This window comes from Passer montanus, unplaced genomic scaffold (assembly GCF_014805655.1).
Source record: "Passer montanus isolate IOZ18808 unplaced genomic scaffold, ASM1480565v1 scaffold15, whole genome shotgun sequence".
NCBI classification, from domain to species: Eukaryota; Metazoa; Chordata; class Aves; order Passeriformes; family Passeridae; genus Passer; species Passer montanus.
In genome coordinates this window covers 14,733,628-14,759,174 of record NW_024362051.1, presented here as the reverse complement: position 1 = coordinate 14,759,174, position 25,547 = coordinate 14,733,628, and the positions used below count along the sequence as shown (strand labels likewise).

Below are 25,547 nucleotides of genomic sequence, written 5' to 3'. Positions count from 1 at the left end.
CATGAACCCTCGGCGACATCTTGGGGGGGGCGCTCTTAAAGGGACAGCGTGCCGGCGGGCACACCCCTCGGCCCGGCGCACCGGGCTCATTCCCCGCTCCCCGGCCGGGACGAGAGCCCGGAGCCATCGCTCCGCTCGCTCTCCCTGCCGTCCTCCTTCTGTCCCCTCCCTTCACCCTAAAAAGGGCCCGGTGCCCCCCCTCCCTGCCTTGGTACGGCCTGGGCGCCCCCGCCCGCTGGCGCCGTTGGCACGGCCCGTGCGGCCGGCGTCAGGCGCGGCAATATGGCGGTGAGTGCGGGAGCGGGGCCGGGCTCGTGCCGCCCCGCGGGGCCGCTCGCCCTCTCCTCAGGCTCGCTCTTCCGCGCCGCGGTCTCCGGGAACAGGGTCCCATAGCGGTGTGCGCGGGGCCTTAGCCCGGCGGCTGCGGCCCCTTGGGGTAAAGGTCTTAGGGAGTGTCTTGGTTTTGATGGGAAAAAACGAAATCCTCAACCTTTATGAGTGCAGAGTGCGTGTGTCTATAATGCGTGTGTCCTTTAACTATTCCTGTGTGTTATATGGTGAAAGAATAAGATCCTTTAGTACTTGGCATGTGTTATGTGATAAAAGAATGAGGGGAAGGGCTGCTGAGCACCGGTTTAGTTCAAATCGCTTGGAATGCTTTACCCATGAGCTCCTGAAGCGCAGCTAGAGCTGTCGCCTGCCCTCCTTCTGGCACAGGAGTGCTGTACGTCCAGAGGGGGATGCATCGCATGGGTTAGTGGGGAGTCTGGAATAAAACCAGAATTCTATAGGAGTTTTCACTTATAGTTTATATATCCTTCTACCTGCCCAGTTCAGACATGTCTGGCTCTTTACTGGCAGTGTGTGTGTGTCCTGGCTGCTGGGGAGCCTTTGCTGTGGGCTGTTGGTGCTTTGCTGCAGCTCTGAGCTCTGGTGTCAGAGGGCTGGCTCTCAGGACACAGGCTAGCAGAGCCCTTACCCGAGCAGATGAGGATGGGCTGGGGTGGGCTACAGCTCTGTCATTGCCCTGTTCAAACAGACTCCTCTTCCTTCCTCTGCTGAGCAGGAGCGCAAAGGAACAGCCAAAGTGGATTTCCTGAAGAAGATTGAAAGGGAGGTGCAGCAGAAGTGGGAGCATGATCGAGTGTTTGAGATCGATGCTGCAGGCAGGAGGGACCAGAGGAGGTATCGTTGTACTCAGTTTTTCACTGCTTGAAATGTCTTTTCATTCAAAATCTGCTGGGGAAGGCCACAGCACTCCTGCTTTGTTTCTGCCCCAGAGTAAACACTGGAAACTCCTTTATCCTGGGAGTGTGGAGTGCTTGGAAGCACAGGTCCTTTGGAACTGGTGGGATCCATGCTCTTCACAGGTGTGGGGGCTGGCTGGGGCAGCAGCATTCGTCCTGTGGGAAGGTCTCTGGCTGGAAGAGCAGTGACCTTGGCAGTGTGGGGTTAATACTTGTGTGTGGGAAAGTCAGACTGAGCCAAGGCAATAACTGAAGTGGTGTAACAGGTGTCAGGTTCTTGAATTGTAGATTTTGCAGGCAAACAAACGACTTGGCCTTTATTCCTGTGTGTTCATGGATTGGGGGAGTGTGTGAAGGAGTGAGACAAGGCGTGAAGTACAAAGGTAGAGGTAGAAATTCAGTGTCCTAAATGTAAATATTTCCTTAGCTGCTTTGAGAGCTCAGTTCCAGCAACTTAATACATCTTTGAAACACCCTGCAACAATATATCCCTGTGAAAGTAGTGATTGCTTGCAGTGTGCCCTTAAAATTTGAACTCACACAGTGGGAGATTAAACAAATTACTTTAAGCCTTTACTGTAATTAATTTGCAGAAGCATATTTTCTTAGCTGCTTTGAGAGCTCAGTTCCAACAACTTAATACATCTTTGAAACACCCTGCAACAATATATCCCTGTGAAAGTAGTGATTGCTTGTAGTGTGCCCCTAAAATCTGAACTCTCACGAGATTAAATAAATTACTTTAAGCCTTTGCTGTAATTAATTTACAGAAGTAAGATTAGAATTTGTTACTTTTGGGAGCATGCAATATCTCTTTCAGTGTTTCTGTGTGATGTCAGTCCTCTGTGGGTTTTTTCTTCTGTGTTTATTTTTCAGGATGATAAAGCCTGTTAGTGTATCAGCTCTTTAAAATGAAATACTCAAGTTACTGGCAAGGAAAATATTTTAACATTACTGTGGGCTGATAACAGCTGGACATTCCAGTTATGTGTTTTGCTCGTGTATTGTCTGATGGTCATTTACAAAGCTGATTATGTGTTTTAATTCTTTGGCTCTCTTCTCAGCAAAGGGAAGTACTTTGTTACCTTTCCTTACCCTTACATGAATGGCCGCCTGCACCTGGGACACACATTTTCCTTGTCTAAATGTGAGGTAAAAATTCTCCTTTGCTGATACTTTACATACTACTGTAGAACAAATGCTGATTTTGTAGTTCAGTTTTGAGCTAATAGGATGCCATGTCAATTCCTTTATAGCTTTAATAATGACTTATTAAACTTTGCTTTTTTCCCACACTTTGCTGATACTTTACATACTACTGTAGAACAAATGCTGATTTTGTAGTTCAGTTTTGGGCTAATAGGATGCCATTATATTATATTGACATAGGATGTAATTTCCTTTATAGCTTTAGTAATGACTTATTAAACTTTCCTTTTCCCCCCTTTTTTCAGTAGGAATATTGCTAGCTGAAGGGAAATTCCATTAATGTAATTTTTAATTTGATGAGATGAGGCTGCAGGTGTTTCCCCTGTTTGTTCTTTGAAATGAGATATTTAGGAGATGCTGCTAAATGGCTCAAACTTCACAAGAGCCCTGTCCCTTTGGTTAGGTGGCTGTGCTCTGTGACCTGTGTGGGAGCAGGTTTGGGTGCAGCCACAGGGGCAGGCTGGGACCAAACTGGGCTTCACCTTCCTGCCAGGGCTGCCCCAGCTCTGTCACCTGCCAGTGGCTGTGCTAGAGGAGGAGTCTGGGCTGTGTTTGAGCAGGTGCTGGCTCAGCCAGGGCTGTTCCCATTTCAGCTGCTCCATTTCCCTGTCTGCAGTTCGCAGTTGGGTACCAGAGGCTGAAGGGGAGGAGCTGCCTGTTTCCCTTTGGGCTGCACTGCACGGGGATGCCCATCAAGGTGAGAGTTTGGCATTTGCTGGGGGGTTGTTTCTGATGGGGTTTTTATCCCTAAGGCTGCTTGGAGAGCCTTGCTTGCTGTCCATCTCCAACATCATCGTAATTTATTTCAAAACTCACCAGGACAGTGTGATTTGGAACCTGAATTTGTAGTAAACATGTGTTGTGCTTGAGCTATACCATCACTTTAAAAGACAAAGTGCTGGAAAACTGAATTTTACCTGTTGTATGTTTTCCTTTACAAGAAAATCCTTGTGGTAAATCTCTTCCTACCCTGGAAGGTGTTCTGGAAATGGCAGGATCTCCTAGATCTTAATGCAAGGTCCAAAAAAAGTTTCAAGTGTGGAATGCAAAATGTTATCAGTAAAACCCACTCCTTGGCTGTGATTGTAGCTGGTGCCCTGGCTGACACACTCCCAATAACTCTGTTCAGGCTTGTGCAGATAAGCTGAAAAGAGAAATGGAGTTGTATGGTTGCCCACCGGAATTTCCTGATGAGGAGGAGGAAGAGGAAGAAAATTCTGGTAAAAAAGAGGAAGAAATTATCATCAAAGACAAAGCAAAAGGCAAAAAGGTAAAGTTTAAACCAAGCCTTCCTGGACTGAGAGCTGTGCTGTCATGGTGTGCACATTATAGGCTTTTCTTCCTTTGGCCTCACAGAAACCTTGATACAAAGATTTTTTTTTTCAAGGCAGCTGAGTTACCTTTAGGGTGGACTTGAAAAACTATTTTCACTTACCAGGTATTTAAATGAGATTTAAGCTTTTGGGAGTATCCCAAAGCAAGGCAAAGAATCAAGTCTGACCAAAGTTTAGAGATGCTCTCTATGTTGTTAATGTATGCTCTGTATGTATGTTAATGTATTCCAGAGGAGATTGTCCCTCTGGAACTGCTGGGTTTGGGGTTCTGGCTGCTCTACAGGACAGAAGGTGTGACCTTGCCTGGGTCACTGCTGGGGAAGGTCAGGAGATTCTCAAGGGACAGCAGCTGGGAAAAGTACCATGAGCAAAGTGACAGCAGCAAAGGTTTTTGGTACAGGGGTGCAGGGCTATCCACCTTTCCACGGTGCAAAAACCCATGGGTTTGAGCAGGGCCTTGACAACAGGCAGTTCCTTGCCAGGTTGTGGTGGCAGAGCCTCTGGAGGTGTTTTGGACATTGGCATGGAACAGGAGGCTTAGGGAATGAGCAGGGAACACAAGGTGTGCTAGAATACACCCTGCATTCTACACCTCTGTGAACACAGGGTGTAGAGTGGAACTCCAATCAGTTATCCTCCCTGTTAGAGGCAGGATGTGAGAATGTTTGTATTAGCTTGTGTATCTGGAACCAGAAACCAGAACATTAACAGAGGCAAATGCTCTTGTGACAAGACTGTGGGCTTCTTCCTAATCCCAACTGTTCTTTCAGAGCAAGGCTGCTGCCAAGACTGGCTCTTCCAAATACCAGTGGGGGATCATGAAGTCTTTGGGTCTGTCTGATGAAGAAGTGGTCAGTTTTTCTGAAGCTGAGCACTGGCTGGATTATTTCCCTCCCCTTGCTGTCCAGGATCTGAAGAGCATGGGATTGAAGGTGACTCTGGGTGATCCCAACCTCAGTTATGCAGGCAGCCATACCTCTGTTGTTACTGTGTTGGTGAATGTGTGCTTCTCCTTGAGATTTTCTGAGTAATACCAGCATAATTCAGGAATGTTTCTGATATTTATGGAATTAGTCATTTAACATTTAATGGTCTTGGGTGATAATTAAGTGCTTTCTAATATAGGGCTTGTACCCTGTACAGTGGTCACAGCTGGAAATTAGTCCAGTAAAGACATTATGACCCATGGTTCCCATGTGAGAACTTTTCTGTAGTCAGTATTGACAGCAGTTCTATTTGACATCACATCATTCTTCTTCCTAAAAGTACTTGTCCTGCTGGCAACAGATTTTTGAAAATGGAGAGAAATAAAGATGATGAAACAAGGCAGTGCTGAAATGCAGCCTGAGTGGTTGGTTTAAACTACTAAAAAACCTCTAAATTTCTCAGTCAGTGGAGGGCTTTTGGAGAGAAAGCTCTTTTTATTTTTTAAAATAATAGTTATGGTATTGTGAGATTCCTTTGGTTTCTTGGTTATGCTTACTTACCAGAGCCTCTTGGCCATTTTCAGGTGGACTGGAGGCGTTCCTTCATTACAACAAATGTCAATCCCTACTATGATTCCTTTGTGAGATGGCAATTCCTTACACTAAAGGAAAGAAACAAGATTAAGTTTGGCAAACGGTAAGCTGCCACTGAGCTCTGGGATTTTGGGAGTGTGGATAAGCTCAGCTGTACCAGACAGAGCCCTGTGGCACATCTCTGGAGCGTTTTTAACTCACATGAAACCAGAATCAAGCCTTGCTGGTGCTCTGCCTGACACAGTGTAGTTGTTGTGCCAGCAAAGCCTGTGAAATTTGGCTTCCAGGTTTAGTTTTCCTGTGGGTACCAACTCCAGCAAAAAAGGGTCAATTCTGAAAGCTCTTGTGAAAACTGAGCATTGGCACTGATGGAAACAGATACACACAAAATTTGAAAATGCCATTAAGAGCTCTTTTTTTCCCAGAGAGCTATTTTTTTTCTTCTTGCTGTATACACTATTTTACTCACTGTTAAATTAAAATATTTTTCTAGGTATACAATTTATTCTCCTAAAGATGGACAACCTTGCATGGATCATGACAGGCAAACAGGAGAGGTAATATTTTAACTTGACATTTTTATGCATTGCTTATGATCTTAAATACTAAATGGAAAGTAAGCTGTATATTAGGGCAAAACAGTTTGGATGTGCAGAGTCACTGGCTCTCAGCTGTCAGTGCATGTGAAAATTGAATGAACTCCTCTCTTGAGCAGATTTGTCTGGAACTATGGATAGTATTTTCCATTGTGGCTGGTTTCTGTGATTATTTGGCAATCTGTGCCAGCAGCATTACTCCTTTGTGTTGTTTTCTATTGAAGCTAAATAAACAAGCTGTTGTTAACTTAGATGTTGCTGAGACAGTGTCTGTGACTGGTAAGTTTTTGGCTGTAGGAGCACAGTATAACTTCTCTGCAGTCTGCATTTTAGTGAACAGCCTTTCACATTAATGGAAATAGGATTTACTCTGAGGAAAGCAGCAGTACCTTAAATAGTGTTTGGATTAGGTTCCTACAGAATAGGATTTATTTTCTTTCCTGCTCAAGTGACTTTAATTTATTGATTATTGCATTTTTTGTGGGAATTGTAGGGTGTTGGGCCTCAAGAATACACACTGATAAAAATGAAGGTGTTGGATCCTTACCCTGCGAAATTGAGGTAGGTCTTGACTTTTTTAGTGGCAGCTGGGCTCTATCTCCTGGCCAGAACTGACCATTGAATTAAACAGTCTGTTTTGCCTAGTGCAGAATTTAATTTCACCTGGTTATTTCCATCACTTCAAAGACCTGGTCAGAATTTTGACCTGCTCTCTTTGCTGTGTCTGCATGGACCTCAAGATGGAATTAAAAAAAAAAAAAAGGAAAACCCACAATGAACTCATGACCCACTTCTGTCTCTTAGGAAATGTTGCTTGGAAGTTGATGTTAGTTTAAAAACTTGTTCTGTATGAGCCGTAATGATTTTTTTCTGGTAACTTACCCAATACCTTTTCCCTGCAGTGGCTTGAGAGGGAAGAACATCTTCCTGGTGGCTGCCACGCTCAGGCCAGAGACCATGTTTGGGCAGACCAACTGCTGGCTGCGGCCGGACATGAAGTACATCGGCTTCGAGACGGGCGGCGGGGACATCTTCATCTGCACGCAGCGCGCCGCCCGCAACATGGCCTACCAGGGCTTCACCCGGCACTGCGGCGTCGTGCCCGTGGTCAAGGAGCTCATGGGGGAGGTGGGCAGGCTCCTCCGGGGCTTAGGAAGGCGATGCTGGGGTTCTAATTGTAAACAACTACAGGAGGGATTACAGAAATGTTGGAGTGACTGAAATCTTTGGTGACAATGCAAGCAGCAGGCAGCTTCCATGGCAGCCAAGCCAGAGCTGCTGCTGGGAGAATAACCTGGTGCACTTAGCTGGGGACAGGTGCACTCCTGTTCCCTCAGCATGATGTGGTGAGAGGATGGTGTTAAGTGATGCTTTTCTGCTTGCTGGGAAGAGTAAATGGAAAGGGAGGGGGAAAGGTAATAGCTAGAAATGGTTATGTGGAAAAGGCTTTTGTTGGTACTGATGTTTTTAGTACATCTGTGTGAATGAAGCTTTCTTAGCTGAGTAGTGATTGTCAGGGGTTTTGGGGTTTGCTCTCCTTAACTTGTGTGCTTTGTGCAAGTGTCATCAGTGGCGTTTATTCATCCTGATACAAAGCACCTTCAGCTGTTTGCATCCCTTGATCTCCATTCACTACAACTTGTCACCATATTTCCTGATCTTTTTTAGAAGAATGAAGTAGAAAATATGTGTTTTTTTCCTTTGTTAGTACACATGATGTGAATTCAAGCAAATTAGTAAGGTGGAAGACAGCTGCTGCATCTTGACTGCCTCCTGTCAGTGTGTGAATATCTTGACAATGTGCTTTCTTTGTTTAATGTACTTTTGATGCTGGCTTCCTAAGCCACTTCTGCCTCAGTGCTGCTGTGCTTCAGATACTTGGAGGCAAACTACCCTTCTGCTTTCTGTGCTTTCCCAATTCTACATACCTGCAGTTTAAGTTTCTTGGTATTTGACTTTTCTACCACATATATAACCTATATCCTGTCTCAAATAGTACCACACATTTTCATATGTATTTCCTCCTTGTCCCTCTGCATATAAAATGCATTTAATTTGTTTGTAATGTGTCAGGAAAATTTACAGAAAATTTGAAGAATATCAGCTAGGAGAGCTTACTCTACTAGGCTGAAAGCCCCTGATTTACTGTAATGCTGTTCCTTTGTCCTGCTCAGGAGATTCTTGGTGCTGCACTTTCAGCACCCCTCTCCACCTACAAGGTCATCTATGCCCTGCCCATGCTCACCATCAAGGAGGATAAAGGTAATTCTGCACCAGAGCCTGCTGGATGGGCACTGGCATTCAGTATGTGGGGACAAATCCTTTCATCTGTTTCTTTTCCTTTGCCAAGGAACTGGAGTGGTGACAAGTGTTCCCTCTGACTCTCCAGATGACTTTGCAGCCCTGAGAGACCTGAAAAAGAAGCAGGTCAGTCTGTTAACTGAATTGTTTGTTTCCTTTCCCTAGTGAAAAGGGTCAAAAGTGAATATCCAGTGAGTAAAATGAAACTTGCTTTAATTAGCATTTTGCCATCTCTAACTTGAAATCAGAGCAGTTAAAAATAAATGAAGTTTAAACAAACTGGGCTAGGACAGATGGGTTTTTTTTCAGACTTTAGGTCTGAGTTTTGGATGAGAATCATGTAACTTGTGCTGCATGTTAAGGTAGAGAAGAGCACCAGTGAAACAGAAATGAATTCCTGTTGTAGAAATTACTTCCAAAAATGAGATTAAGATTCTCTGTGAATTTCAAATGGGACTGAAAGTGGTTGTTACTAACTGCAGGAGTACATCAGTATCTGAACAGCTATCCCTGGCTACTGAATTTTGCCCACTCATTTCAGGGTAGAGCAATATCAGTTTTTCCCCTTTAAAAAATGTAGACAATTATGGCAAAGAATCACCTGGAAATGAGGTGGGGATTGAGCTCAGGTGTCAGAAATGGTGAGAAGGCAGGGAAGTGGCTTTCTCTGATTTGTAATAAAACATTATGTACAAAAAAACCACTATGAATGGATAAAAACCTTTACATCTAGATGACTTCTATTGCTTTTTTTCTTCCATCTTTCAAGGCTTTGAGGGTGAAGTATGGCATCAGGGATGACATGGTGCTGCCATTCGAGCCGGTGAGTGCACCCAGACGTGTCCATCTACAGCACATAGGATGTTATGTGTTATGTGCTCCCTGATGAGCAACAAACCAGGAGCTGTGCTAACAGACTTTCTGTTTAACATCCTTCTCAGCTGAAAAATGTAAAAGTTTTAGTACTGTCCTGTAGTTGCAATATTTGGTCTGTTAAGGGTTGCAACCAAGATTTGTTGTTCTATGCTATACTTCAAAGAGAAAGGAAAGTGTCAATTTTTATAGGAGTTATTGTTTTGGGAAATGGAATGCATCATTATCCTGATAACCTGTTGGTTGATTAAAACTGAGTGCCCTCATGGCCAGAGGAGGGTATCTGTTCAATGCAAAAAGCTGAAGTCCCTCCTCAGTGTTAGCACAGCCTCGAGGCTGAGGCAGTTTTATCAGGAAATGCAGGTTCAAGTAAAGCCATCCCAGTACTCTGCAGTACCCTTGGTTCCACGTGCCAGCTCCAGTCCTGGCACAGCTCTGTGTGGTGTCATGTGTGGGGCACACCTGGGCAGCTCAGGAGTCCCCCTGCAGCTGCCAGAGCTTCTGGGCAGTGGGTGGAGTTGCAGCAATCTGGTGTAAGCCCTGTGTAACTTGTGTTGGATGCTGTGAATGTACGGAGTGAGCAGTGGTGCAGGAGGGGTTTGACAGCCCTCTGTTAATTCTCAGGTGCCCATCATTGAAATCCCAGGCTATGGCAGCCTTTGTGCTCCATTTGTCTGTGAGGAGCTCAAAATCCAGAGCCAGAATGACAGAGAGAAGCTTGCAGAGGCCAAGGAGAGAGTGTACCTGAAAGGATTCTATGAGGGAGTAAGTAATACAAGATTTTGGTAAGTCTTGGTGAGTTCAACAACAAGAAAATAAAAGCAGGTAAAGAATTAAAAAAGAAAATCTCAGGAAAGAGGGATAGTGTCCTTTTTTTCCCAAAAAAGTTCCAAAGGACTTTTCATTTAGACTCTTCCTGCAGTAAGGTTCTGCAGTTGAAGGAGTGATGTAGAATTGGAGAAAGTTTCCACTCAGACATTCCTGTGTTCTCTGGTCATTATAACCTGGTTTCTGAGCAGGTGATCACCTTCTGGGGAGCTGATCCATTTTGTTGCAAGTTTAGATAGGGAAACTGATATGAAATGAAGGTGTTATTGTTTGCAGATTTTTTTGTTGTTGTTTTGCTTTTTTGGGGTTTGTTTTGGGTTTTTTTTTTTCCTCCTGTTTTTACCTCAGTAGCTCACCATGTGTGTTTCTCAGCTGTTTTTTGTAAGCAAGCAATAGTTTTTATTTCTGAATCTTTGCAATCTGCCATCTGTGTGGATGCTGATGTGTACAAACTGGTTTTGGGTAAAGATGACTGCACATAACGAAAAAACCCAATATCTGTACTCTTATTTTTTGCTTGTCAAAGATTGCAGCACCTGCTGCTTCCTTATATTGATTTGAACACCTGTGGCACATATTTCTTGCTGAATTTTGAAAAAAATTATCTCCTGTGACCCATCTTTGCAGGTGATGTTGGTGGATGACTTCAAGGGACAAAAAGTTCAGGATGTCAAGAAACACATTCAGAAGCTGATGTTGGATAAGGTCAGTGACAGTGGGCACACAGCTGCTTCTGAACTGTCTGCTTTGCCTTTGCACAGGGCTGGGTGCCAGAGAAACCCCTGGTGTGGTTCTGCAGCCCTCGGGCTGCTCTGGGTCGCTGCAGAGAGGGGGACCTGGTGTTCTTGGGCTCCTGGGCTGAGCAGCTTCATTAGAGATCTCTTGTTCCCTGCTTCATTCTGTCACCTTCCCTAGGACATGTTTGGTGGTCCAGTTTATTCTTTAGCACAGCTGGGAGGATACTAGAAGTGTAGAACCTGGACTGTCAAGTCTCTTTTGAGCCTGTGAAGGAGATGTGTGATGTGCAAATGCCCCCTTGCTGGGCTCCTGTTTCAGAAAATGAGAGCAGTAAACAAACAGTGATTGTGGCATCCCTCTAACGAGACTCCCTGATGAGGATTGGGAGTGAGAGAGGCTTCAGGCATGTAGTCATCATTCCCTTGGTATTGTGGCATTGTTATGTCCAGATTATAATGCATCAGCATGACGTGTGCAAGTAGATTTGAAGCTCAGCATCCCATTTTCCTTTGTCTTTCCCCCTCCTTCTGTCCCCCAGAGTTTCCTAGGAGCTGTTTCAATCAGGGGGCATAGTCAGTGGGGAATATTTTGTGCTTGTGTCCTCCTTTTCCTCATGCATTCTCACAAAGTGCTGTGAGCTGGTACCTTAGAGAAGTTGTCCCAGGGTACAGAGTCAAGCCTTGCCTCATTTTGCCCAAGGGGATACTGAGGCAGAGAGCTTGGGCAGTGGTGAGAGCTGTGCAGTAAATGCTGTAAACCAAATTAGAATGGAGGGGATGCTTTTTAGTAAGTTGTCAGGATTTTCAATACTTTGGTAAGTACTTAAATCTCAGCTTTTGTTGCCCTTTCAACTCTTAGGGTGAAGCCATGATTTACATGGAACCTGAGAAACAAGTTATATCAAGATCTGCTGATGAGTGTGTGGTGGCCCTTTGTGACCAGTGGTGAGTGAAACAGAGCTGCAGTTACAAAGTTGCTCCAATTGTACACTACTTCTCAATTGCTTTATTACAATAAACCTCTCCTGACTGTAGGTATTTAGATTATGGTGAAGTGAACTGGAAGAAACAGACGTCAGAGTGCTTGCAGCATCTGGAGACGTGAGTTGTGAATGTGGCTGTAAAGGAGGAGAGCGACTTTGCTGCTCTTGCTGGGGTCTGAGAGGGCTGAAGGCAGTAAGAGCTTCTTTCTTACAGGTTCTGTGAAGAGACTAGGAGAAATTTTGAAGCTACCTTAGGTTGGCTACAAGAGCATGCGTGCTCCAGGACATATGGCTTAGGTAGGCAAAACATTCCTTTCTCCGTTGGTTCTTTGTAAGGATGGTACTCCTCGATTACTTTGGAAGGCTTAAGTGCTGTACAACATCCCCAGTGGTATAGGGAAGTGTGGGAACAACGTTTTCCAACTTGTATCTTGGCCCAGCATCCCAGAGAAGGTGTGCTTTGCTGGACGTGCATGGGGCTGGTAATATTTGCACTACTACAGGTAGTCTGTGCAGCATCTTAGTAGTTTTCTACTGGGCCATTGATTTGGAAGGGACCTCAGAAGAGGGAGCTTATAGCACTTCTTGAGTTTTTTCCTTGAATCCTGATTGGCCTTCATCTTTGTGTAGCCTGACATGGGACAGCTGCTAGATGTGCACTGTAACCCACAGCAGATGCTCTTGAGCTGAGCTGTGCCAGGAAATAGATTGAAAATCAGCAACTGTTTGCTCTTGACTAAAATTTTCAAATGCATAGTTTAATTTTTAAACCAAATATTTTTTAAACCCATAAGCATGAGTTCTAAGGTATGTGTGTGTTTGTGTTCCACTGAAAGTCACCAGCTGCTGTGTGTGGGTCGGGGTGGTGCTGGTGCCTGACACAGCCTTCCTGCAGGGACCCGCCTGCCCTGGGATGAGCAGTGGCTGATTGAGTCTCTCTCTGACTCCACCATCTACATGGCCTATTACACCGTGGCTCACCTGCTGCAGGGGGGGGACCTGAGGGGCCAAGGAGAGTCTCCTCTGGGCATCAGGTAAGGAGAGCGAACCATTACGTTCTCTTGTTTAATTCAGTGCTTGTCTCCTGAACTGCTCAGCAGAAAGACTTGCCGAGGAGGCTGAGTCTTTGCTTTTGTGTGTAAAAAGTGTCTTTATTGAACTTAACCTGCCTTGAGCTGAATTGGAACAGGTTTGCAGAGGGCCAGTAAGGGAAGAGAGGAGTGTGACAGGCAGTGAGAAAAAGCCAGAGGGAAAAAATGCTTCTGAAAGCACCTCTGAAAGAACTGTGTGGAGAGTAAATCACCTTTTTCAATAGTTTGACTTGCCTTGAAATGGGCCTTGGCAGGTCGTTGGGTGATTGGTTTCAGTGGCTGCTTAGGTGTCTGAGACTGCTGTGCACCACAATAAATTGTGGTGCACAACTAAATCCTACTACAGAGGGAGTAGGATTTAGTCCTTGGGTTTTGTTACTGTCACTCTCCTGGAAGCTCAGAACCATCTTTTATCCACAACTTGTCTGTGGGAGCCTTCAGAGCAAGGGGGAGGAGGCGTGTGACCTCTTGGTTGGGGTGGCTTTTGAAGTGTGGTGAGAGGGGTCAGAGAGATGGCATAGTACAGCTCACTCTGGAGTTGAAAAAACACTTCAGATTGTGCCTTGAGTCATCTGCTTTAACTCTGTGTGGTTTCTGGACTAATTTCTGGAGTAGTTTACATATTGGAAAGGAAACTTTTCTTACTTTATGTTATAACTAATCTGAAAATCATTTCCAAAGTAAAGATTGTGATACTTACAGACAGAAATACCTCTGAGACTGGGCAAGGCTATCATTTGGGCTCAAACCTCTGTAATTACAGAGAAGCTATGCACGAGCTAGTTGTGTCTAGAAACAAGCTTTGAAGTGAGCATCCTGGGCCCTGAATTACAGATCTGGTGTAATTAAGCATGTACAATTAGAGTGCTCTCCTATGCAAGCAGATAACATCTAGCAGCCTTGGAAAATGCTTTTTACTGATACTTGCTCTGTGGTGTGAAGGAAAGGGGGATTTATGACCCATCCTTTCAGTCACCTTCAGTTACAATGAATTTGGCACCAAACACAAGCCCAGTCACAGCACAGCAATTTAAAGCCTAGAACGAAACCTGCCAGAACCAAAGCAGCAAATCTGTGCCTGTAGGATTTCTTCTGGACTGGTAGTACAGACCACTGTCTGAGGTGTTTTTTAATGTGTACTGGAAGTATTTGGGGTCCAGAATGCTTTTCCTCTCTGCATAGCACAGGTCAGGTGATAACACATAGCAAACTTTGGCTTGAAAGTATTTAATTTGGAATGCATGCAGTATCTGGTGCCCTCCACTGAAGTTCTGGGAGCCAGGAATAAGAATCTCTGTAGAAACAAGCAGGATGTGTCAGTGCAGCCCAGTGGCCACAGAGCTGTGGGTATCAGTTGCATCTCATCAGTACTTTCCTTCAAAATTGTGGATCTTACCTCTGGTAATTGGTAACATGTGTCTTGCAGTAAATGTTAATTTTAAATTTTCATTCCATCTGAAGTGGGAAAAGACCACAAATATTTTCCATGTAGGAGACAACCTTGAACTACACAGCAGTTCTCTCCTGTCCTCCTGCTCTTGGGCTTCTGGGAGGCCAGAAGGAATGGCTCCTTGAGGCATGCCAGTGAGGGGCTCTCAGTGTTCACTTAAGGCCACAGGTGCTGCTGAGGCTTGGGTGGTGACATTTGGAAAAGAAATGATCAGTTTCCAGGATATTCAAGATTATGCTTGAATTATTAATATTTTCTCCTTTATGGGAGTCTTTATCTTTAATTGGGAAATCTCTAAAGGCAGTTTAAGCAGGGCGTGGCTTGAGCAGTTCTGAATTTTGTTTCTGACATTGGATTCACTCACCTGAACTCAGGTGAAGGCCCTGGGCACTCTGTTTGCTGATCAGGTGGACTGTGTGTGAGAATGGAGCCACAGGTTTAAGCTGCCTTGCAGAAAGTGCTGTAGAACACGAGGAGCTTTTACTGACTGCAATGTGGGACTGATTCTGTGCAGGGCACATCAAATGAGCAAAGAGGTTTGGGATTACATCTTCTTCAAGACAGCTCCATTCCCTAAAACTGAGATTCCAAAAGAAAAGTTGGATAAGCTGAAGGAGGAGTTTGAATTTTGGTATCCTGTGGATCTCAGAGTTTCTGGCAAAGATCTTGTTCCCAATCACCTGTCATACTACCTCTACAATCACGTGGCCATGTGGCCAGAGCAAAGGTGAGTTGGGAAGTGATGCAGGTAAAGCTGGAGACTTTGCAGTTCTGTTACATTTACTAATGGTCTTTGGACTGTACAACATTTAGAATTGTCTTGAAAATGTATTCTTTCATATTGCAGCTTTGATATAGTTTTCTGTAACAGAAGTTACTCAAATGGAAAGATTTTTTACCATTATTTCCCCTGTTTTTTCTGCATTATCTCCTCCTATGGATTTCCCAGTGTTCAGTTGTATTCCTGCACTGGAATTTGTTTGACTTGATTATTAAGTCTCCTTAATTCCTTCTGAAGGATGATTAAAAGAGCCCTATATACTCCCATGGGCTGTGCAGGACTGGTTGAGAATCTTTGCCCATTGCATGATGCATTTATGGTGAAGATACTGTTTGCATTCCCTTGAATTGTGGTTTAGGGGTTGCATAAAACTGTATCTAGGAAAAGTGTGTTTCTGATGTATAGTGAAGATGATTGTGGATAATTTAATATCTCCTTCCTTCATGGGTAGAAATGTGGACCCAGCACCACTGTATGCTCTTGGGCAGTGCCAATCACTTGTCTTTAAATTAAAAATACCTGAACTGAAGAAGGTGACGTAAATGAACTGTAATTGCAGGTGCACTGCTCCCTGCCCTGCATTTCAGCAATGATAATCCTTAGCCTTTATACTGTAGTTCTTTTCATCTTCAGAGACACTCCTTAATATATTTAAGACAACCCTTAGGTATTTTTTTTGAAGATTCCACTCAAGGCATTCATCTCAAACTGGAACATAAAATATTTATTCCTTTTCTTAAAAAAGAGAAAATGTATTTACTTGGCCAAAAGATTTTTATCTTGCCTTTCTTTGAACAGGGAAAAATGGCCAGTAGCTGTGAGAGCCAATGGACATCTGCTCCTCAATTCTGAAAAGGTATGGTGAGGTTTTGTGTGACATGGCTTTTGTGTGGTCAAAATAGGCATTTGCTAACCCGACTGGAAACTTCATCTTGGGATGTAAGCAGGGGTTAGAGTGACATTTCTTCATTAGTGCCCTCCACTTTTTCATTCATTAGAGGTAGAGACCTGCTTTGCCTGTGATTCTATGTAACACCTTCTCTTAAGTCAGCTCCTGTGTAGTCTCACCAATTTAGTGAAGAGTTTGGTGCATTTCTGTTAAGTTTTATGGTAATTATAGAATATTCATTTATTTAGGTTAAGTTTATCGTTTCAGAGCATTGGAGTAGGTGCAGTGAGAGGAAAAAGTTTTGCCAATAGCCTGCTAATATGTGCAAGTTCTGACACTGAATTGAATGAAAAGTGCCTGAACCCAGGAGTTAGGCCTTGGATACTGTCTGGTCTGAATCAAAAACCCCCAAAACAAACCCTAGTGGAGTCCTTCTTGAAAAATCAATGCATGGTGATCTGAAGCTGCCAGTTTTAAAGTAGTTTTTAAGTTTAATTTAGGGAATTTCTGGGATTATGTTTTGTTGCTGAGTGCATGCAGAGTTCAGTCTGCTTTTGCTGTGAGACCTCATTCAGATTTACCAAATGCTTTTTGCTGTGATTCATGAGAAAATTGTTTGCTCAAACCCTTGCTGGGTTTGTCTTGCTTATCCACCAACACAGGGGATGTGTGAAAAAACAAACACTCTTATCTTTCTTTCAGATGTCTAAATCGACAGGCAACTTCCTCACCCTCACTCAAGCTGTTGACAAGTTTTCTGCAGATGGTGAGTGTGTTCTGACCTGCATCTGATTGTCAATTATGCCAAAATGACTGAAATGAGTGTTTAGCTCTCAAAGGAGTTTATTGGAGTATTGAATGGCAATAAATCTGCCACCTACCACCTGTTCCTGTTGAAAAGCTGAACTCCACTTGGAAGACTGGGATGTGTGTTAGCACACCTGGTTCAGCAGGAGCTGCTGCTGGGGCTGAGCTCTCCAGGAGCAGCCTGCTTGGTCTCTACGTTCACTGGAGAGATCAGAGCACAGGACACACTGTTGGTGTGCATGGGGTGTGTCCATATGTGTGTCCTGTGTATCCACGTGTGCCGTGCTCCTCCCTTGCCCCTGTGTTTGGGCAGGGACCGTGCTGGTCTGCTGGTGTCTGCCTGCTCCCCTCCCCAGGAGGGCAGTGTTCCTCTCCCAGGAGAAGTGCCTCCTCTGAGGCATCTCTGGCTGGCCGGGCAGTTGGTGACCTGGTTTTGCATTTGTTACCTCCAGCTGAAGGGAGCTGTCACAGGGGCAGGAGGCACAGCACCCCATGGGTGGGGGCCAGCTCGTGGCACCCAGCCCTGCAGCTGATCCCCTTTCCTTCAGGCATGCGTTTGGCCTTGGCTGATGCTGGAGACACTGTTGAAGATGCCAACTTTGTGGAAGCCATGGCAGATGCTGGTATTCTTCGTCTCTACACGTGGGTGGAGTGGGTGAAGGAGATGATTGCAAACAGAGACAGCCTGAGGAGTGGCCCAGCCAGCACCTTCAATGACAGAGTCTTTGCCAGGTGTGGTACAAAGGTTAATAATACAGTCTGGACCAGGATTTTCCTTGCAAGGTGGAATCTTGTAGTTATTTTTTCAAAAAACTAATGAATTCCATAAAGCAGAGCTCATTCCAGAACAGGTTATGGGGTTTGGCTGCATTGGTGACAGTTTTACAGTGTTGCCATTACGTGGGGCAGACTATGCTGTATTGATGTTGTCACTTCCCTTCCCTCCCCAGTGAGATGAATGCAGGTATACTGAAGACAGAACAAAATTATGAGAAGATGATGTTTAAGGAAGCTCTGAAAACTGGCTTCTTTGAGTTTCAGGTAGGAGGTGTAAGAAAGTGACACCCAATATTTGTTACTTAGTGAATTTCTTTTGCTCCTTCTGTGTCTGATCCTTAATCATACAGCTGAATTGGAATCAGAATTGTGTCAAGAAACAAGAGTACTTCAAGGGAATAAATGTGGAATTGTAGAGTTTTACAAAGTCCAGAGAAAAGCAAATGCAATTCTATAATCATACAGCTGAATTGGAATCAGAATTACGTCTATTGCAATTCTGCAAATAGTCTTGATATCTAATATGAGCAAGGAGCTGCTTAAAAAAAGACACTATTAAAAAGAGTGTTGCCTTTCTTTAGATCTTTTGTGATAAAGGACTCTTCATAAGAAATCCAGATAATGCATCAACAAAATTGTTTGGAAGCATAGTGCTTTTTGATACCCTCCATAAACCATGTCTCCAGAGTGTCTGCAGAGCCATGCTGCTCCATTTAATGAATTACACATGCTCCTTCATGTGGCTGCTTTGAGATACTCAGGAGCAGGGTTAAATAGGCTGAATTGTGTATAATGATAGATCATATTCATTGCCTTTTTCTTAGTTCTTATTAGTATCTGTATGTAAGTTATTTGGGATGAGAGCACCTGATACACAGCTGTGGATGTCTTTGTCTTTTATGTTTGTGCCAATAAACAGTTTTGTAAAGTACCACATAAATGCAAAAATCCAATGGCCAGCTGGCAGATTCACATGTGGGTGCTTCAGGAAAATACAGTTCTTAGAGCTCAATGATGGATTACGGCAAGCTGCTCACGTTCTGAAGGCGTGTTGGAGCCTGCAGGTGTGTGAGTGACTCTCCCTGGCAGCAGAGGGCTGATGGCTGTGTTCTTGTTGCAGGCAGCCAAAGACAAGTACCGGGAGCTGGCCATCGAGGGCATGCACAGGGAGCTGGTGTTCCAGTTCATCGAGGTGCAGACTCTGCTGCTGGCTCCCATCTGCCCCCACCTGTGTGAGCACATCTGGTCCCTGCTGGGGAAGGTACTCACGTTTTAGTGCTGTTATTGATTCAGATCTGAGCTTTTATGGATTTCAGTAACACCCATGTCAGGCTTACAGATATTCCTGTACAAGTAGAAATGTCAGAATCCAAGAAGTCATAGTGGCTCCTTGTCCCTGGGACAGACCTGGCCTATTGCTGTGATGATATGTGCAACATTAATACCAGTCACTATCATTGTCTGCCTACAAAGAGGTGATCTGATATTTAGTGCAACAATGCAGTAATCTTACACTTCTGGGTAAAGCTTAGTTTTGATGTTTTTTAAGCCCTCTGCTCATAGATGGCATTCCATAGGCATATGGTAGTTGTGATTGTATGTGTACTCCTGAACACACTCGCAGTGTGTGCCTTGTCCTTTAGGCTCTTGTGGGTAGGCTCTCACTGAGGTCCAGACTGGCTAAGCTCTCTTTTCCAATCAAGCTGTAGTGGTTGGAAGCCCACCAGGTAACGTGTGTTCACTCAGTGCATTCCTGCCTTGCTCTGCCCACAGGCTGAGTCCATCATGAGGGCCTCGTGGCCAGCAGCAGGGCCCGTGGATGAGGTGCTGATTCGCTCCTCTCAGTACCTGATGGAAGCAGCTCACGAGCTGCGCCTCCGCCTCAAGAGCTACATGGCACCTGTGAAGGGGAAGGTGAGGCTGCTCTGCTCGTGTGCACCTGTGATAATTCTGTAGTGCCTAGGGACTCCTTCCTGATTTTATTTTTTTTATTTCCTCAGAAAAGTACAAAAGAGCCTTCCCAGAAGCCTTCTCACTGTACCATCTACGTGGCAAAGAGCTACCCGCCCTGGCAGCACACCACCCTGTCCGTCCTGCGCAAGCACTTCCAGGTGCCCATCCCCTCCTCTGCCCTCCAGCTGCCTGCCAGCTGGCTGGGGGCTCATCTGTAGAAAGTTTATAAGCTGTACCTTGTTACCAAATTATTTCAGTACAATAATTTTCTTTATGCTTTTACAACTGTCCAGTAAGTTTTGATGCTTAATGAAAATGTCGCAAGGACTGCCATTGATTTGACAGTTGCATTTCATTGGTTTTGACAATCTGAGTAAAAAACATGCCTGTGCTCTGTTTTTCTTTCAATTGTAAGTGGTTAGTTTTTAAATATTCTTTACAAGTATGTTTTTGAGGAAACATGGTTGACTGACAGACTGCTGCTGCCTTACTCTGCAAGCGGGCTAGGAAGCTTTGTTCTAGTCCTTGAGTAAGTGTATACCACTCAGCAGTGTCACAAGAAACAGCTGAAATGGAGTAAGTCAGTCATAAGAAGTAGTATGTTAAGGGAACAGAAGGATCTGTGCTTCTGACATGGGGAAACTGCTGAGAGTGGCTTTTGGGATCCTGATGAGCTGTCCTCAGCATGAACCCACCAGGGTTGTAGCTGATAGATTCGGGAGTCCTGACTATTCCAGCTTGTGGCAGTGAGATAAACCAACATTCCTCTTGTGGAATTTCTTCTTGGGGGTATTCACCTTTGGGCATTGTATAGGCTTTTTTCTGTATTAGTGTTAAATGCTGTTTGGGTTTCAGAAGGATGAGAAAACCATCTGTGGAATCAATGATGCTGACAAACCTTGCTGGTATTTATGGGAAAGCAGGAAAGGTACATGATATTAAAAGGCAAGTTGTTCATGATAGCTGTTCTCTTTAATGCTTGTTCATCCCTGTTTTAGGCCAGTGGAGGTCAGCTGCCAGATAATAAAGTAATTGCCAGTGAGCTGAACACCTTGCCAGAGCTGAAGAAGTATATGAAGAAGGTGATGCCTTTTGTTGCCATGGTTAAGGTAAGTGTCAGAGGGACAGCTGTGGTACAGGAAAAGCTTTTGTGATTGCAGTGTCTCTCCCCTTGCCCTTTGCTTATTTGGCATCTTCAAGGGTTTGTTTATAAACGTCTTGTACATCTCTAGAAGAACTACATAATAAAAATGTGGCTGTGTGAATTAGCCCAGGTGAGCTCTGGATCTGGTTGAGCTTGGTGCTTTCTGTGTTTTGTGGGTGATGCAGTCTGTAATTCAGACATACCTGGATCCCTCTGTATTTGAAATGCATCCTGTTTGACTTCTCCAGTTTTTTTAAAATCTTGGCTTCCATTTCTTTAAAGAAACTTTCTTGTGCTTGTGTTGCAGATGAAAATTCAATACAACAACTAGGGAGAGCCAAGAAGCAAAGAATTAACAAATCTTTTTTTTTTTAAGAAATGAGGGGTTGGAGTGTATTATTTAAAACCTTTTTAATGACTTTTCATGATCTGTAGAAATTGAGAGGGATTAGTAATGGAAGAAAATCTTAATGAGTTTAAAAAAAATTTACTTTTTGTCCTTAAGCTTTAGCTTGATTTTTGAAATGCACATAATAATTACTTCTCTTTGTAAGCTTTGTCATGTGGAGTGGAGCTGTTCTTTGCTGTCTCTGTGGGGTTGTTCTGATTGTTCCTTTTCATGGGAGCTTGGAATCTTCAGAGGAGCAGAGAGCACAGAGCAGTTCTGGAGCTTCCTAAGTTTGTAAGAACAGTAGGGATGTGTTAGATCCACTGATCCAGCTGGGAAAGGTCAGACAAAAAAGCTCTCAGACCCAAGAGTTAGGGCTGAAACATTGCTGTGTTTTGGTGTCTTTAGTCTGGCAGCAGTGAGTGATCCTGGGGCAAGTGGGGAAGGAGCTGAGGCTTACCTCAAATCCATCTTTTTGCTTCCAAAGAGCAGAAGCCTTTGTTTCCCACAGAGACATGGAAACTCCCGAGCTCAGACTCCCCTGAGCAATGTCTTTCTCTGAAACCAATTATTCATCAATTCCAGGGTACAAGGAGCATCTCTGCTTGTGCTTCCTACTCATCAGAGGAGGGCTGAAATGTAGGAGCACCTCTGTGATTTACAAAGGGAAGCAGTTCCATGTTGAAAGGGAATCTTCACATTAAACTGATGAGGAAACCAGGAAACCACAGCCATGCTGAGGCTGACAAAGCAGAGCTTCAAAGGAGACAGCTGGCTCAGCATGTGAGAGCCAGGCAGGGACAGATTAAACTCCAAAGAGGAAGTTCTGTTTTAGTTAAAAAAAAAAAAAATTGTGTGGTTTTTATACTGCCTTTAATACTGTGTCTCCTGTGACTGTTGCTGCTGGCTTTCTGGACTAATTAAGTTACTTTTATGTTAACGTACAAAGTGGTTGTTATTTCCCTGCAGAGAACTCACTGTGAGCACGTCCAGGTGTTGTGGGCTCGTCCTTTATTTTAAACTGGGTCATAAGCCTGAGTTTCCTGCTGTGAAATACCACTGAAATGCTGACTGATTTTGTGAATTCTCAACCTGCACATTAAGTAGGGATTTAAATAACTGTGAATGTCAAACACCTTTTCAATTCTATATTAAAAATGTGTTCTAATTGCTCTTACTCCTCCCATCAGTGTCACCAGCTCCCTGTAGAAGAAGAAGCCCTGTTACAAGAAAATTATTGCTCCAATGCTAATGTTGTGCCAGCAGAGAGCTCTTGGATTTACAAGCCTATTCTTTTCATGACTAATGTGGATAGTTTGCCATTTTGAAGCATCATTTTACTTGCAGCCTTTAGAGGGTTTTAATACTTTTTCCCTCCCCCCCACAGGAAAACTTGGAGAAAAATGGTTCTCGTGTTCTTGATCTTGAGCTGGAGTTTGATGAGCGTGCAGTGCTCATGGAGAACATTGTCTATTTGACAAATTCCCTGGAGGTGGGTACAGACCTGGCACCTACCACTTGGCATTTATTGGGGTAGCTGGAGCAGCAGCCTTCCCTAAGGCTCTAAGCCTATTTATTAACTTCTGGGTGTGCATAGCTCAGGTAACAGTTTTCTATCAGCTTTGTCTCCATTTGTCACGTAGATGGATATGGATCTGCTCAGTGTTGGCATGAGGTACAGGGGTGGGTGTGCACTGCAAGCATGGGCCCAGAAGCCAGGGCTGCTTTTCACTGCAGTACTGGTGCAGCTGTGACAGGGACGTCCACTGGCACTTTGAGGACACGTTTTTCTCTGAGCCAGTCTGTATCTCACATTTCCAGCTGAAGAAATGGGAAGGAGCTGCTTCAAGGCATTAGCAAGACCCCTCAGTCCTTGGGCACCTACACTGGTATGCTGGCCACAGCAGGCTGGCTTCCCTCTGCAAGGAGCAGGCCCTGGGCAGGGCTTTTCACACTGTGCTGTGTGAAAGGCATCCAGCCTGGCAGCAGTTGTGCTGCTTCATATGATGAGCAGAATTTAATTTAATAGGGGCATGGTAATGAGGGGACAGCTCAGGCACGTGGTGTTAAAAAACCCCAAACAAACAAAACCAAGCAACCCCAACACCAAAAGCCAAAATCAAAAGCAACTGTTTTTTAAGAATTAGAAACTATACATATTGCAGGGCTGGATGTAACCTGTGCAGTGTGAAACAAGTGTGACTTTATTGGGCTTGTCCCATGTCAGAGCAAAGCTGAGAGCGAGCAGCAGCTTTTACTTAAACTCTCTGTAAACCTTCAAAGCCCCCTGACATGGGGGAGGGAGCAGTGTGTCCTCAGAACAGCCAGAGGGGCTGGGAGGTCTCTGGGGGTCCCTGTCCCCAGACACTGACAGTGGGGTCTTGGGCACCTCACACTGGGAGTAGGTGACCCTCAGAGGTCTCTTCCAAACAAGATGTTGTTGCTTCACTTGTGCTTTTGTTGCTTTATGACAGTGCAGGTTTGCTTTCCCCTTTCCTACATGAACAGCTGTTTCATGGGACTGTAACCTCTGCTGTTCCCTCCAAAGCCGTTAAAATCCTGCTTATTCCCTCCTCCCCATTTTTTCTTTTACAGCTGGATCACATTGAGGTGAAGTTTGCTTCTGAAGCAGAAGATAAAATCAAAGAAGACTGCTGTCCTGGAAAACCATTTTCTGTATTCAGAACTGAGGTAATATCAGAAATTCAGATATTGAAAGTCTGAAAACTTCATTAAAAAACTTACATTGAAACTGTACTTTTGTCTGGGTTTTTTTAAACATGCCATTTAAAAACTCTGATCAGACATGAATGTTTATCATGTATGAATATTTCTAACTCTCAAAGTAAAAATGTCATGATTTCCCTAAATATGTTTTAAACCCTTGTTACACTTTGGGCTGCATTTTAGAGTTGGGGCAGTGCTGGTATCCAGCCTGGTCAGGCAGGTTCTAATGGGATTTTATCCCTCTGGAAGATTCATTAACAGCAGATGTTTGTTTGGTTTAGTTTCCTGTTTCTCCTGAGGGATCACATGCAGGGTTCTCCTTTAAGGTCTGTGTTGTTTCTCACAGCCTGGCGTGTCCGTGTTCCTGGTGAACCCTCAGCCCTCCAACGGCCACTTCTCCACCAAAATGGACATCAGGCAAGGGGACAACAGAGAGAGCATCATCAGGCGCCTGATGAAGATGGACAGAGGGATCAAAGGTAGCCACCAGTGCAGCTGTGCCAGCTGTGCCAGCTGCTGAGGGCGTGCACACAGGGGTGGGACATGCCCTGTGTGTGCAGGGATGTGTCACTGCCAGCTCCTGGCGTGGAGGTTGGGCAATGACTGAGGTGAAGCAGGGACTCCCTCCCTGCCTTCCCAGGAGGTGTCAGTGTGCTGTTGGGCACGGGGCTGGAAGGCTGCACTTGCAGGAAGCCTTAGCTGCAGGGTCCCAGGCTTCTTGGTCTGCTTAATCCCAAATCTTAGTCTGCCTGTGGATGGGGAATTGTATTGAAATCAACTCTCACCTTCCCCTTCCTCCCAGTCTCTGCAGTTCACTCCTCAGAAAATGAGGAATAATTGTTCAGTTACTCAGACCTGTCCTGAGCCAGATAAAGCAAATTCAGTGCTTGGAATGTGGTATTAGGAGCTGGTGTTTCTGTGTGGTTTATCCCTGTTTCTGTTGGTAACTCGCTGTGTAACCCCTGAAGGACATTGCTGGATTGGTGGAAACCTCAGCATGAGTTATTCCCATGAGAATGCATTTCCCTGGAGCAGGTGTGGAAGTTCCAAGGTTCAGCATTGCTGTGGTCTGTGTACAGCTCCCATGGCCTGACAGCTGCTCTCTCTGTGCAGATCTCTCCAAAGTGAAGCTGATGAGGTTTGATGATCCTGTGCTTGGGCCCCGCCGTGTTCCAGTCCTTGGCAAAGAGGAAGCAGGGAAAACTCCAATCCTGGAGCAAGCCATCTTCCACATTGACCTGGCCCAGAGGCACGTCTGTGTCACTGAGAATGGCCTGACAAGGGACATTGGGGACACAATTGTTTACCTGGTTCATTAACTGCTGTGTGTCTAGTGAGAAGGTTCATGGAGGGACTTGGGAGCATTTGTATTAAACAAAGGGGAGAAATTGTTCTGTAAAAATAAAAAGCCCACTCAAACCAACCTGAGTTCCCATGTGAGTTGCCCCTGCTCATTTAAACAGGGATTTAATAAAATTATTTTCCTCTGGTGCTTCAGCTTCTCTTGGAAAGAAACAGTTACCCTGGAGCCCCTTCTTTTCCAGCTGTGGGCAGGGTCTTCAGGAACAAATTTGAATGTCATGCTTAGAATTCCACTCCTTCCTCCAGGGAGCTGTGCTGCTTCCCAGCTGCATTCAGCTCCCCCCGAAGCTGCTCCAGCCAGAGGCTTTAACTGCAGAGCCTGGTGCTGCCTGCCTGGGGAGAGGGTGGCCCTGGCAGCTACAGTGCCACAAGGCCAGGAGCACCATGGGCACCTGTGCTGCCTCAAAGGCCTTCTGGCACACTGGATGTCTGGGGTCTCATCATTGTTTGTTCTCTCCTGGTGCTGCCTCAGGTGCTTTTATTCCATTTCATACCCACAGCCAGGTCACCCCCTCCCCTTGCCATCTGTTCCCAAGAGGCAAAACCTGAA

General features: G+C 44.8%; 1 protein-coding gene across 2 annotated transcripts; it reads left to right on the top strand.

The window, feature by feature from the left end:
- The first annotated feature begins 136 nt into the window (after positions 1-136).
- LARS1 (leucyl-tRNA synthetase 1) lies at positions 137-25,126 on the top strand. 2 transcript variants are annotated; one of them, XM_039701431.1, is made up of 32 exons: positions 137-288; positions 1,067-1,185; positions 2,312-2,399; positions 3,073-3,153; positions 3,586-3,726; positions 4,561-4,722; positions 5,301-5,413; positions 5,804-5,867; positions 6,400-6,467; positions 6,809-7,034; positions 8,081-8,168; positions 8,257-8,333; positions 8,977-9,030; positions 9,705-9,845; positions 10,536-10,613; positions 11,505-11,590; positions 11,681-11,746; positions 11,843-11,925; positions 12,524-12,662; positions 14,684-14,896; positions 15,749-15,806; positions 16,542-16,605; positions 17,195-17,378; positions 17,597-17,687; positions 18,544-18,684; positions 19,197-19,337; positions 19,424-19,534; positions 20,375-20,485; positions 22,296-22,400; positions 23,504-23,599; positions 23,982-24,114; positions 24,749-25,126. In XM_039701431.1, exons 1-32 carry the CDS (start codon positions 283-285, stop codon positions 24,952-24,954), a joined length of 3,534 nt encoding a protein of 1,177 aa, XP_039557365.1. In that variant the 5' UTR covers positions 137-282; the 3' UTR covers positions 24,955-25,126. The 2 variants fall into 2 exon arrangements, with proteins under 2 accessions (XP_039557365.1, XP_039557366.1); XM_039701432.1 differs by lacking the exon at positions 137-288 and adding an exon at positions 302-436 and having other exon boundaries at positions 24,749-25,037.
- The last annotated feature ends 421 nt before the right edge of the window (positions 25,127-25,547 follow it).